General features: G+C 37.2%; 1 protein-coding gene across 1 annotated transcript in view; it reads left to right on the top strand.

Annotated features, from left to right (window-relative positions):
- Positions 1-6,872: 6,872 nt before the first annotated feature.
- DSC1 (desmocollin 1) overlaps positions 6,873-14,062 on the top strand; it is a gene marked incomplete at its 5' end in the record, with an annotated part of 29,248 nt that continues 22,058 nt past the window's right edge. Inside the window, 6 exon segments of the mRNA XM_068562447.1 lie at positions 6,873-6,950; positions 8,857-8,860; positions 9,520-9,603; positions 10,852-11,054; positions 12,635-12,751; positions 13,599-13,754. Coding sequence (XP_068418548.1) covers positions 6,873-6,950; positions 8,857-8,860; positions 9,520-9,603; positions 10,852-11,054; positions 12,635-12,751; positions 13,599-13,754 — 642 coding nt within the window.

Here is a 14,062-nt window from a genome sequence, read left to right as displayed (position 1 = left end):
AGATGACAGTCTGTTTGTTCAATTAAACTTAGGTAAGAACAAATTCTTAGGGGCATTTCATGAAACACTATACAGAATCTGATCAATAGAGATTTATTTTTGTTATATCCAAAGCAAGCTGCAGGAACCTTGGGGAATGGGTTTCATTTTTAGTTCAAGAGCAAAGAAATTACAAATGGTTCCTCTGACTATGTATCACATTTGCTATAGATGACAACACATATTTCAATCTAGCCAACAAATCAATTTATAAATCTCTGGGTTGAGTTTATGGTTGTTACTTCAGAAAATACCAGTAGTTTCTCAGGGAAGATGAACATTTCAATAGATTTATAAGGCAAAAATACTTTTGCACAATCATCAGATTCAATCACAAAGTTATAAAAGGCTAGAAGCTAAGTGTAATAACCTTCTCAACTCAAGAAGCTCCATTGAAGAAAGAGTTTTAGTTATTAACTTGTTTGATTTATTCCAAAATGTGCCAATTTCCTTACAGTTCCAAATATGTGCCAATATATTAAAAGAGCATATACATAATAAAAAAATACAATTGCTTTGCAGTTGTGAAAAGTGCTAGACATCATCATTAGACAAATAATTCAGATTAAAGTTATAATGTTTTACTGATTAAAATAGCAGGATTTTTAATGAAATGATAACATTTGATCCTGCCTAGGATATTTATTGTTGCATTCATTGTAAGAATGTACATTGGTACTCTGCTTTTGTGATGCAAATTGGCTTTATATACCAAAAGCTATTAAGTCCCATTAAATCATTTGACCTAGAACTTTTACTTGTGGGACCCTGTCTCACAAAGATACTCCTAAATCTGGAGAAGATGGTCTTTATAACGATGAAAAATTGGCAACAACTTAAATACCCAATATTATGAAGAGGGTAAATCAACTGTCTGAATAAGTTTAATACAGTTTCTAGCAAATCCATTTAGGGCTTGTCATGACATAAGACAAATATTTGTTTTATATTAGGAAGGGGACAATGCATGCTACACAATTATATTTATAGCACAGTATAAAAATGTTAAAAGTTCTATACACAGAAACTAGACTGGAAGATATACCCTGGAAAATTACCTTTAGATCATAGGTGAAGTTTCCTCTCCTCATTTTCTATCTTAACAAAGTTTAGATAGGGGATATGTACTCTTAACGTTTAAAAATCAACATTTAAAAATATGCTTTTAATATGTAATATAAATAATTGACAGTAAAATTCCACCTTCATTTTAAAAGAACAATTTTTAAACATTTAACTTTGAAGGCCACCAAAGAAATTAATAATTGGAGGAAATATCAGGAAGTAAATAAAAATCTAAAATATTCATTGTGTTTATTTCACCAGGATTTCAATCATGATCATATCATATGAAGTACTTTCACTAATTTTCAAAACCGAGAGTAGACTGTAAGCTCCATGAGGGCAGAGATAATGTTTTCTTCAGATTCCAATCAGCAGCACCATCAGTAGTGCTTAGAATATAAAAGGTGTTAATAAATGATTGATGGATAATTGACCAGCATTATTGAGGTGACAATAAAGAAAAGCTCAGTTTAATGGGCTTCGTTTAATTTGCTTGTCTAGCCTCCTTTTTCTGTAAGTAGCTGACGGTTGTTTTGGAGCAAGACCTCCTCACGGCTTTTTGCCCATGTGGTCTGGCCATCACTTGACTTTAGCCTTTTGGACGAGATTCTCCAGTGAGATTGTGTTTTGCTCCAACTATTAAAAATAAGACATGCGCTTTCAACTATGCATTACTGAACAGTTGAATGTAATCTTGGAGCTTCTGGTGACCAGCTTTGCCTCTGCACTGATAAAACTGAATGATAATGAAACCAACACAAAGAAAGGCAGAGCTAAGAGATAGAGAGAACCAGTATCTTGGTGACACCATTTGATAACTTGGCTTGAGCTATGCCTGAATCTAGGAGATCCCTGGACTTTCCAATTACATGACCTAACAAATCCCTTTATCCTCAACAATTTTGTTTTGTTTTGTTATGTTTCTCTTAAGCCAGTTTGAGTTCGTTGTGTGTGCTGAACAGAGTTCTAAATTATACGGATATTTATGCTGACATTTCTTTTCATAAGTCTGCCAACAATTTTGATAATAATGGGAAGTAGTCATTTTATGTACAATTAGTCAGTATTCTATGTAAACAGGCTTAAGAAATCATTGCTAGTAATCGTCAATACCTATGAGTTGCTTCTAAGTTTTAATAACCTTTTACCCAGATAAAAGTCCATGAGTTCATTGGAATTGAAGGGGTTTTCCCCTGAGAATTAAACTCCTGAGACTCAGATGTCTTCTATAGTTGACTTCTTTTTAATTTGTTCATACACTTCTAATCTTCTGTTTTAAGACCACACACCCTATTTTACCCCTGTAGTTTCTGTTATCTTCAGCCATGTAAACTTAACCCAAAATGCCTTGTTAGGGCTTTATTAATGTATAAAGCATTGCTACCAGTCCAAAGTCTGTTAGAATAAATTGGATCACCTAACAGAGATAATAATTTTATGAGTAAGAGGCTATTTTGAGGCCTTGAATTTATTCATAACCAGTACTTTCTGCAAGTTAGCTATGAATATATATCTTTTATGAAATTTGTCACTGTATTTCTATAAGACACATTCTTTGAAATTTATAGAAAGGCTTATATTCTTGACACCTCTTAAGCTAAAAGCTAAAGAACTGCAATGGTCAGGTGGGTCTTTAGACTTAAATCTTTCACCCACGTCCCCTGAATTGGAAGGCAGATTCTTAACCACTGGACCATCAGGGAAGTCCCTAATTAAAGTGATTTTATTTTCTCATTGAGAAATCAAATTCCAATGCAGATTCAAAGTAAATATTTATTGGTGGTTGTACCTTTGGCAATAATATACTACAAGACATCATCTAGTTCTTTTTCCAGAAAGTTTTATTTCCCAAGCCTTCTTGACCTCTAATTCCAAAGAAGCAGTTATATTATTATTTCCATTTCTACATTCACAGTCAAATAAGCAAAAGTAAATCTTCCATTTTTCCTTTCTCAGCAGCATGGGGATTGAGCTGTACCTTTTCTTTTCAGTTAAACAGGAGGTAGAGATGTAAGTAACAAGAGCAGGAAGAGTAATTTCAAGTATAAACATTTACAAAGTAAGTAGTCAAACAGCCATTTTACTTGACTACAATGTTGCTCACAAAAGAGGCCAGATGCTCACAGTATTCTAGGATGATTGACTGTAATCAAGAGGTATAGGTTATAACTGCTTCTGAATACATTTCACCGGCCTCAAACAGGCTTATTGTTCAACAAGACAGAATTCTCACATGCTCGGTCATCATTTTCTGCTCATTTTTAATATATTGATATACATTTATTGTCAAAATAGCGTGAGAGAGTGCAAAGAGTAGCACTTTGGTGGCAGTCAGACCTGGGCTCAAACGTTTACTTCTCCATCATCTCTGGATTAATGGGTTACTTACTTTCTCAAGTTTTCATTATCTAAAAGGAGCCCTCACTGGGCTGTTTGGGAGGATTCAGTGAAATGCCTGTCATGGTTTCTGATGCTTAACAGTGGCTCATTAAATAGGAATTTTATTATTTATATATTTATTCATTTATTTATTTATTGGCCACGTCACGTGGCTTGTGGGGATCTTAGTTCCCCGACCAGGGATTGAACTCACATCCTCGGCAGTGAAAGTGTGGAGCCCTAACCACTGGACCGCCAGGGGATTCCCTAAATATGAATTTTAGTTCCCTTTCTATAACCCAAATTAAGCAATTACCATTTGAAAATATTTACCCTCCTTTCCTAAGTGCCATCACTGCTGTTGTGTGAGACTGATATTGAACTCATTGAGTTGTGATAGGAGAAATGATGCTAAAGTTTCCATTGCAAGGGTCATTAGTGTTTACAAAACTAAGCTCGATGGAATAATGTACTTTTACACTAGGATGTCCTTCATGTAAGGTACAAGTAATTTGGATGAATGGAGTGATTTTAAAAAGAGTTGGTCTTAGATCATAGGTGTTCTTGAATAAAGATTCTCAAGAAAAAAATCTCCTCATGAGTAATAAAAAGAATGCAGTAAGAAGAGAATTAATATTTATATTCCAGTAGTATTTTTCACAGAAATAGAACAAACAGTCCTAAAATTTGTATGGAACCACAGAAGGCCCAGAATAGCCAAAGCAGTCTTGAGAAAGAACAAAGCTGGAAGCATGATGGTTCCTGCTTTCAAACTCTATTACAAAGCTATAGTAATTAAAATAGCATGGTATTGCACTCGGGTGATGGCTGCAGGAGCAGACGCAGAGTGGAGTAGCAGCAGCAGAGCTGAGGACCCGCATGTCTGGTCAGCTGAGCCTGAATGCAAAGGATGCAAAGGAAGAGTCCAGTGATGCAGTGAGTAAGGCCTGGCAGCAGGAGCAATGCAGGCCCGTGTTCCTGTGGAGCTGCAGGCTGAGGGAGTGCATCCTCAGCCCCGCCTGCCAGGCTTGGAGAGGCCAGAGGCCCGGGTGCACAGGGGCAGACAGAAGCTCCCCAGGCCTTGGGGTTTCCTTAGTGGACTTCTGGGCGGGTGTGCTAAGGGTGGAGGATGTTGGCCAAGGGGCACTACCTCCTCAAGGAGGACAAGGAGGGCCCTGACCAGGATGCAGTCTATGCGAAGTACCTCCTAATATCATTTTTTTTTTTTTTTTAATTCTGGTAGTGGCATAAAAACAGACACATAGATCAATGGAACAGAATAAACAGCCCAGAAATAAACCTACACATATATGGTCAGTTAAGTTATGACAAAGGAGCCAAAGATATGCAATGGGGAAAGGACAGTTTCTTCAATAAATGGTGCTAGAAAAACTGGACAGCCAAATCCAAAAAGTGAGACAGGACCACAGTCTTCATACACAAAAACTCAAAATGAGTAAGACTTGAACATAAGACTTGAAACCATAAAGTCCTAAAAGAAAACATAGGTGGTAAGCTCCTTGAAATAAATCTTGGCCATGATTTTTTGAATCTAATCCAAAAGCAAAAACAGCAAAAGTAAATGCAAGGAAGCAGGACTATATAAATCAAAAAGCTTCTGCATAGCAAAGGAAACTATCAACAAAATGAAAAGGCAAACTAATGAATGGGAGAAAACAGCTGCAAGTCACATATCTGATAAGGGGCTAATAATCCAAAACATATAAAGAATTCATACAACTCAATAGCAGAAAAGCAAACAATCCAATTTAAAAATGGACAGAAGATCTGAATAGACATTTCTCCAAAGAAGACGTGCAGATGGTCAGTAGGTACATGAAAAGATGCTCAGTATCACTAATCAACAGGGAAATGCAAATCAAAACCACAGTAAGATATCACCTCATACCTGTTAGAGTGGCTACCATCAAAAAGACAAGAAATAACAAATGTTGGTGAGGATGTGGAGAAAAGGAACACTTGTGCAATGTTGGTGGGAATGTAAATTGGTACAACCACTATGGAAAACCGTATGGCGGTTCCTCAAAAAAGTAAAAATAGAACTACCATATCCAGCAGTTCCACTTCTGGGTATTTATCCAAGGAAAATGAAAACACTAATTTGAAAAGATATATGCACCTCTGTGTTCATTGCAGCATTACTTACGAAAACCAAGGTATGGAATCAACCTAAGTGCCCATCAATGAACGAATGGATGAAGAAGCTATGGTATATATATATACAATGGAATATTATTCAGCTATAAAAATAATGAAATCTTGCCATGTGCAACAACGTGAACAGACCTGGAGGGCATTATGCTAAACGAAATAAGTAGGTCAGAGAAAGACAAATACCCATGATCTCACTCACATGTGGAATCTAAGAAAAAATAAGTAAATAAAAAGCCAAGCTCATAGATACAGAGAATGGATTGGTGGTTTAAAAGAAGAAGCAGGGCATGGGAAATGGTGGGAGAAATGGGTGAACTGGGTTTTTCTTTTTTTTTTTTTTTAGTTTAAATAAACTGAATTTAAAAAATTTTAAAGACTGCAATAAGAAAATTATATACCAGCTATTTCTTTATTCACTTACTTGTATAACTTCAATATGCACTGTGGGAAATTCCTGTGACATCTAGAGAATCAAACCACAGTGTGCAGACAATAATAAGGAGTAGACACAACACATCTGTGAAGTTGCTGCTGTGGACCAGAGCGCCAGATCTCGGGCAGAACTGCAGTGCTAGGTGTGACAGACTACACCAAAATGCTTAGATGGGGAGATAACTTCCGATGGATGTGATTGCAGATGCCTGTGTATTCCTGAGTTGCCAATGGCAGCTGAGGAGGCATCACTTCTTTGAGTGGAGTTCGTGCACACACGATCTATGTTTGTACCCAGGGCCAAGACAGGTTAACAAGGCCAAGAAGGAGGGGAGGACATGGGAGTGGGTAACAGCCAGGGAGGACTTCAGAGCCTTAACATGGGGGGAAAGGGAGGAGGGCTGAGGACTAAGGGTGCTCCCTGTTGCTTCTGCCTATGTGTCAAGTGGCCGTAGAAATTTTGAAAGCTGTGAGGAAGAGCTAGTGGCTGGGTTTAGGAGTGTTTTGTACCTCACACTCCCCACTTATAGGAAAACGTCTTTCCATTCCGAGGTAATTGAATCGAAGGAGAAGGACTGACCTGAGAATAGGAGGAAAGCAATTGTTCTGCTGTTCCTCCTCCTGTCATTTTTACCACTTGCCTCCTGACTCTTCTCCAAATCAAGCTCATCCACGCCAAGGTGGCAGCAGAATATCCTGTACAAGTGCCAGCTGTCGGGACTCTGCTGAAGACACCCTGTGCATCCCAAGCTGCCCCGTTATCCAGCCACCATCCGTGACCATTGGGACCACTTCTGACGGCTGCGGCCTCCACTGCCCCAGGGAACATCTTCTCTAAGCAGCTCCTTTTCTCTTTCCTGGTGCATAGCAAGCAAAGGATTAGGGAGTTCAAGCATGTTACTGTGCACTTCCTTCCTTCAGTCTGGGCTTGAAAGAGAGTAGGGTGGTAGTGGAAGGCAGAGAAGGTAGACTGGGAGAACAAAAACAGATCTGAGAAAAATTCAAGGAAGAGTCAAGAGACTTGTGACCCGGGATGGCAGGTGTTTGGTTTGCTCTTCAAATTTCCACTGCCAACCTGTTAGTTTTTCAAGGGAATCCCCTGTTCAGTCTTGCTGTGGTGTTTTTCTAAGGAGTGATGGAATGAATTCACTCCTCAGCCATTTGACCCAGGAGGTTCTGAGGTTTGCTTTTGCTACTAGTAAATAAGCTGTACTTATTTAACATACTTAGTTCCACTGAGCTACGAGAAGAGGAAAAGGATTCTGGGTGGAGAGGTGAAATATCCAAGACTTTCTTAAGTTTACCCAGGAAGGGCTAAAAGAAGGACAGAGCTCTTAGTTCAAGCAAGGCGTTTAACTTGAAAAAAAAAAATAAAGAAAAATGTGACAGTCTTGAAAAAATACAGAAACTTGGCTTCCACTTAGGTTTTTAATAGCTTTGTAACTGTGTACTTCATTCCCTGGTATTAAGAATGAAAACATTGGGACTTCCCTGGTGACACAGTGGTTAAGAATCCGCCTGCCAATGCAGGGGACACGGGTTCGAGCCCTGGTCTGGGATGATCCCACATGCTGCGGAGCAACTAATACCGTGCACCACAACTACTGATCCTGTGCTCTAGAGCCCACAAGCCACAACTACTGAAGCCCGTGTGCCTAGAGCCCATGGTCTGCAACGAGAGAAGCCACCGCAATGAGAAGCCTGCACACTGCAACAAAGAGTAGATCCCGCTCGCCACAACTAGAGAAAGCCCGCGTGCAGCAATGAAGACGCAATACAGCCAAAAATAAATAAATTCATAATAAAAAGAAGTAATCACTATTTTAAAAAAAGGAATGAAAATATTATAGAAATGAAAATATTATGTCAAGTAAATAAAAAGACTCATTTTTTAAAAAGTGGTTATTTAAAGCGGAATACAAATGCAACTTTTTAAATTCCAGTTTTTAGTATTATCTGCCTAACAGAGTCATTGTAAAATTAAAGACTGTTTAAATAGGCTGACACGATATAGTCAATAAACTTGGGCTGAGTTAGAAAAGAAACATACATCCATAATATGGCTGATGGTTTTCTTTCCTCCTCCCAAATAGTGGGTCCCATAACTCTAGAAATATGTCTTCAGAGAAAAATTGTTTATAAAATTGACTTAACTGTTCTAGCTCTATTTTTTTAATTGCATTTTAATTAGTATCTGTATTGGTCAAGACTTTTTTTCTTAATCTTTTCTTTTTTTAATTTATTTATTTTATTTATTTATTTTTGGCTGTATTAGGTCTTCATTGGTGCGTGCAGGCTGTCTCTAGTTGCAGCGAGTGGGGGCTACTCTTCGTTGCGGTGCGTGGGCTTCTCATTGCGGTGGCTTCTCTTGTTGCGGAGCACAGGCTCTAGGCACGTGGGCTTCAGTAGTTGTGGCACACGGGCTTAGTAGTTGTGGCTTGCAGGCTGTAGAGCACAGGCTCAGTAGTTGTGGCGCATGGGCTTAGTTGCTCCGAGGCATGTGGGATCTTCCCGGACCAGAGCTCGAACCCGTGCCCCTTGCCTTGGCAGGCGGATTCTTAACCACTATGCCACCAAGAAAGCCCTGTCCTAGCTCTGTTTTATATTTAAATAATAACGAAACTGTCATTTGGAAAAACAGTAGAGGAAGCAAATAAACAGAAAATGCCGAGAAAAATAAGTAAAATAGGTTTTGAACTTACATTCACTTTTAAACTGATAGCTTTTCTCTTATTTTTCGGGTAGTCTCTGTCTTCTTTCCTTGAGTTAGGTATATAGCTTTTTAAAGCAATATTTGTGTCTTGAATTTAATTAAAACTCTTTAACCTGTTGAAGTCTACTCTCTAAATTTTGAAATGTATTTCTTTTTAGACTAGTTTTGTGAATGAGATCATTTAGACTTTGAAGTTTATGCAAAGCCAGTCCAAGGAGTAATTTGACATCAGTGAATATTTGTGGACGTTGGTCTTCAGACGGTTAAAAACATCCTCGAATATTTTCTCGACTTAACTACAGGTCAAATTGCTTGGGGCTGTGAAAATGATGATTTGTGTACAAATATGTGATTATTGTATTCCAGAGTTAAGTACTTTCTTCATGCTAAGAAATCAGAATGACATTTACAAATGGCCTTAGAGATGATAAACTCTATATAGAGTCAATGGTTTGTAACACATTTTCTTGAAAGGATGCAATACAATTCGGGTTCTAAGAACTCTATTCATTTTAATTTTTTCATTGATACTAAATGACTGTTGTGTCCCTAAAGCCACTTTCTTTGCTGTTTCCTTTTAAAATGAATATGAAAAATATTGAAGGATTGGAAGATTAATTTGTTTCTGAAATTGACAATACTTTTATCAATAAGACAAAACTAATGTGAAAGTTTGTTATCAAATGTAATTCCTGATTTTTTTCCTTCCTTTGAAGTTTTAATATTATTTTGCGATGCTTGTCAGAAAATTTCTCTTCAGGTTCCTTCTCATCTTCAGGCTGAAGCACTTGTAGGCAAAGGTGAGAAACCATGTTATGAATTTCGCAGTTTTAACTACTACATTTAGCTTCCAGCTGCTCTTGTAAAGTTTGGGATAAAAGCCATATGGTAGCTACTTGCATTAAAATTCGACATGAAATGAAAGATAAACTACTTGTTTTTTGGTAGTGGTTAGAAACAATTAAAGTACCAAGTTAGCTGTACACTTTTCTTGCCAGAAAAATTAGCAAACATCAGAGGGCTAAATTATCTTAGTTTAGTACAAAGAGAGGCACCAAAACCAGAAACATGTTTTAGTTTCCTATGACTGATCTGCTTCCAACATTCTTTAATTGATTACATGTAAAACAGATGTGTCAAAATTGAAATGTCCCAAAATAAAATTTATGCTTGAGTTTGATTACAATGACCAAGTACCCATCGAGAATTTATGTGATCTATTTCACAGAATAGCTTCTGAAAGTCAAATAAAAATTTAAGTAGTCTTACTATCACAGCCATACCTGAGGCATGGGTTGGATGTTCTGAGTCCAGGGGTAACATTCCTTTCATCAACGTTTTTCATTAGCCTTAAGTTTACATCTAGAAAAACACACCTTGTATATAGAAGTGGTATACTTCTGTATACTTTGCCCAGCGCTTTGAGGTTTTGAATTAATCCCTTATATCTTTTAAAAGCACTTAAATGGTACACAGTCTATACTCTAAAGACACATAGTAAATATGGTAAATATATTAAATATGAATCAGTAAAGGAAATATTTTGATACAACCACTAAGCATTATTAAGCTTGGGGTTTATTAAGCCTCCAAAAGATTTTATAGAATTAGTACTTGCAGTATTACTGAGAACTATTACTTAAGTATAGACCAGTTTTCTTATTTTTTGCAAGATAGTTTTAACTATCACAGATAATTGCAAACAAATTCAAAATCTGACATCATACAGTTTACTACATATAATAGAAAACAACACATTTGTACATATACATGAGTTAAAGTGGAAACAATAAATCCAGTGACATTAAAAATATTTTATGTCTGTTCATAAATTACTTTATGATGAAAGCAGTGGAAACGGTGACTCCATCCATTTAATTACCTAATTTTTATGGCCTCTAAGTTTTAGAATAGTAATTACTCCACACATTCCAAGTGTCACCTCTCCCTTTTTGCTTCTCATGCACTAACTGGAGGTTGTCATTCCTGTAAAATTTGTTCTATTCTTGTTTCACTTTACAAATTACAGTAAAATTTCTTCCCTGCAGTGAATCTGAAGGAGTGTCTCCAGTCGGCCAGCCTAATTCAGTCAAGCGATCCTGACTTCAGAATTCTAGAAGATGGCTCCATTTACACAACACATGACCTCATTTTGTCTTCTGAAAAGAAGAGTTTTTCCATTTTGCTTTCAGACACTCAGGGACAGGAACAGAAGGAGATAGAAATTGTACTGGAAGCAGGAGGAAGGAAGGTATATTAGGCAAGACTTAAGCACAATAATCTGCTCACAAGAGCCCTTCATCTCATCTACTTCCTTCTGTGCTAAAATTATTGCTCTTGAATGCTCACTTGTTTGTCTATTCCACTTACAATTAACATACATAAAGACTAGACTGTTTTAAGGAATAATAGGGCTATTTACAACTGGTGTAAAAATGAACAATGCAGTAGCCAGGGAGCAAAGTCAGAATATCAAATGTTTTCAGGTGTGGCAATAAGAGCAACCTACCTGCAGAACAAGGCAAGATGGGTCAGTGAAGATTGATTCTGGCTGGAGATGTGGTGCTCCACCCTGAGTGGCTTTCTCCCAAGTAACTATGGGTTTGAGTCTCTCTTTAAAGAGGAGATGAGACCGTCTACAGTTTATTCCCATCTTAATAGAACATTTTACGAGGTCCCTCTCTTCAGAGAATGCCGTAGGGCCGGTCCACCGGATTGGTTTGAACGTCCTGACTCTAAGCTCTTCTTGTTGCAGTGAGTGGTGGTAACCAGCGAGTGGGAAGGGAGAAGCTTACTGGAATTCACATAAATCTCACTTTAAGCAAACTCTGCACGATGAATCTGGTTTTATGAGATGATTTATTAATAAGGGACTCGATTTATAAGAGACTTTCCCAGCTAAATTTGTTTTGATTACAAAAACTCTTCATCAAATTTAGAATATCCTTACATATTACATATACTTTACATTTGTTATACATTTAGAATAAGGCTTACAAAATATTACTTTATGTCCAAATTGTAAGGAATCTCCATATCACATAAAATAAAATATGCTGGAACACACGCTGACCTGCGTGTCTTTATATAGGTATACAAATGCTTTGCACAGTAGCTAGTATTTTAACAAATTTTCATTGCACCACTTCTAGTGGAATAAAATCAATTCTTTTTTTTTTTTAAATAAATAAATAAATTTATTTATTTATTTATTTATTATTTTTAGCTGTGTTGGGTCTTCGTTTCTGTGTGAAGGCTTTCTCTAGTTGCGGCGAGCAGGGGCCACTCTTCATCGCGGTGCGCGGGCCTCTCACTATCGCGGCCTCTCTTGTTGCGGAGCACAGGCTCCAGACGCGCAGGCTCAGTAGTTATGGCTCCCGGGCCCAGTTGCTCCGCGGCACGTGGGATCTTCCCAGACCAGGGCTCGAACCTGTGTCCCCTGCATTGGCAGGCAGATTCTCAACCACTGCGCCACCAGGGAAGCCCAAAATCAATTCTTTAATATTTGTTAATGGATTATCTCTTTTTAGGCCGATCAATATTTCTCAAGATAGCATCTTTCACCAAAACCCTATAAAGTTCTGGTTGGTTAAGTGACAAGTGATTAAATCAGGAAATAGGTGAAACTGGTTCTTAATCCGTGTGTGCGTGCGTGTGTGTGTCTTATTAATAAAAAACAGAACTTATGAAAAATAGAAATTGTTTGGGCATTATCCATGATATTGTTATATACAATCGTTACTTATTTTCTTCACGTTACTATATATGTGAAAATCATAGTATCTAGAATGATAAGCAATGCTATATTTCTTCACCTCTCATCAAATGCAGATTCCTAAGAGATATCCCAAAGATACAGACCTCAAGCGAAGCAAGAGGCGATGGGCGCCTATTCCGTGTTCGCTGATGGAGAACTCACTAGGTCCATTTCCACAGCACGTTCAGCAGGTACATTCCATCTTGTTTGATTTTATACGTTAGTTTTGCTTCTTTGTTTTTAAAACTTTCCATTTGAAGTGAATTGAATTAGTACCTGTTGGTACTAATAAAGATCATCTCTTCACCAGAACTAGGGTCCTATAGAAGAGAGTCAGTGTAATTTTATCACTTCCCTCCAAAACTCCCATTTAGAATTTAGAAACAAGTTGCATATTTTGAGTTTCTGATGCTTGTAGTTCTGCATCCAGATTCTCCTGAATACCCTGCCAGATTTTAGCATTCATGTACAGAGGACATGCCTACAGATTTTGCATGATTCAGTTCTCCCTTTAATTAGCACTTATCCTCACAAAAAAAAGGCCAGTATTTCTGTTTTCAAAAAAAGTGCTATCGCTGCCACATAACCGAGTGTAAGCATAAGCCAGTTTCGAAATTATGCAATTCATGAAGTATTAATTGTGGGAGGAAAGTTGCATTATTTCTGTTTTTTTAGTCACAAAATTTCCATTCAAAATAATTCAAAATCACTGAAATCATTACTATACTTTATAGGAATAAGAATAAGTGAATAAGAATTGTAAAGGAATATTCAACGCCAGGAGTTTTCCATACATATGCAGATAACTCAAAAGAATTTGGGATCAAATAAATGACAGTTTGTGGCTTTGCACCTTGCAGGATATGATTAAGAATTTGAAAAACATGGGGGACAGCGGGTAGACAAGCAGAGGAAAGAAAGAATAGATATGTAGGAAAGAGAGCAAGTGATATAAAATAAACCATCACAAGAGATTGGGTTAAAAATATTTATCACAACATATTTGCTCCTTTCCTAAATTGTCACTTATTGTTACAGGTCCAGCCTGATGCCGCACAGAACTACACCATCTTTTACTCCATAAGTGGACCAGGAGTAGACAAAGAGCCCTTAAATCTGTTCTTCATAAATAAAGACACGGGGGATATCTTTTGTATATGAAACATAGACTGTGAGCAGTATCAAGAGTTTCTGGTAAGATGATTGCATTATTAATTCAGAATTATGTTTTTTATTACTGGTTTAATATTTTCAAGCTGTTTATTTATGTATCAGAAGAATCAATTATTTCTTTTAATATTTTAAATAGTGTTCATGTGTAATATAAACTTCAAATTTCTATTGGTGCCATAGATGAAGAAAGATAATGGATGTCACAAGGGAAGAAAGTGGGGGAAAGCGATAGAAAATATAATAACAATGTTAAAGGACAGGTTTTGATCTGTATAATCCTGGGACAATAACAGTGAATTTTATTGAGTTTGAAGTTCCCTATAATAACT

The sequence above is a fragment of the Eschrichtius robustus genome, chromosome 14, assembly GCF_028021215.1.
Source record: "Eschrichtius robustus isolate mEscRob2 chromosome 14, mEscRob2.pri, whole genome shotgun sequence".
In the NCBI taxonomy this organism is placed as follows: Eukaryota; Metazoa; Chordata; class Mammalia; order Artiodactyla; family Eschrichtiidae; genus Eschrichtius; species Eschrichtius robustus.
Note: the sequence above shows the minus strand (reverse complement) of the source record. Positions and strands in the feature narration are given on the sequence as shown.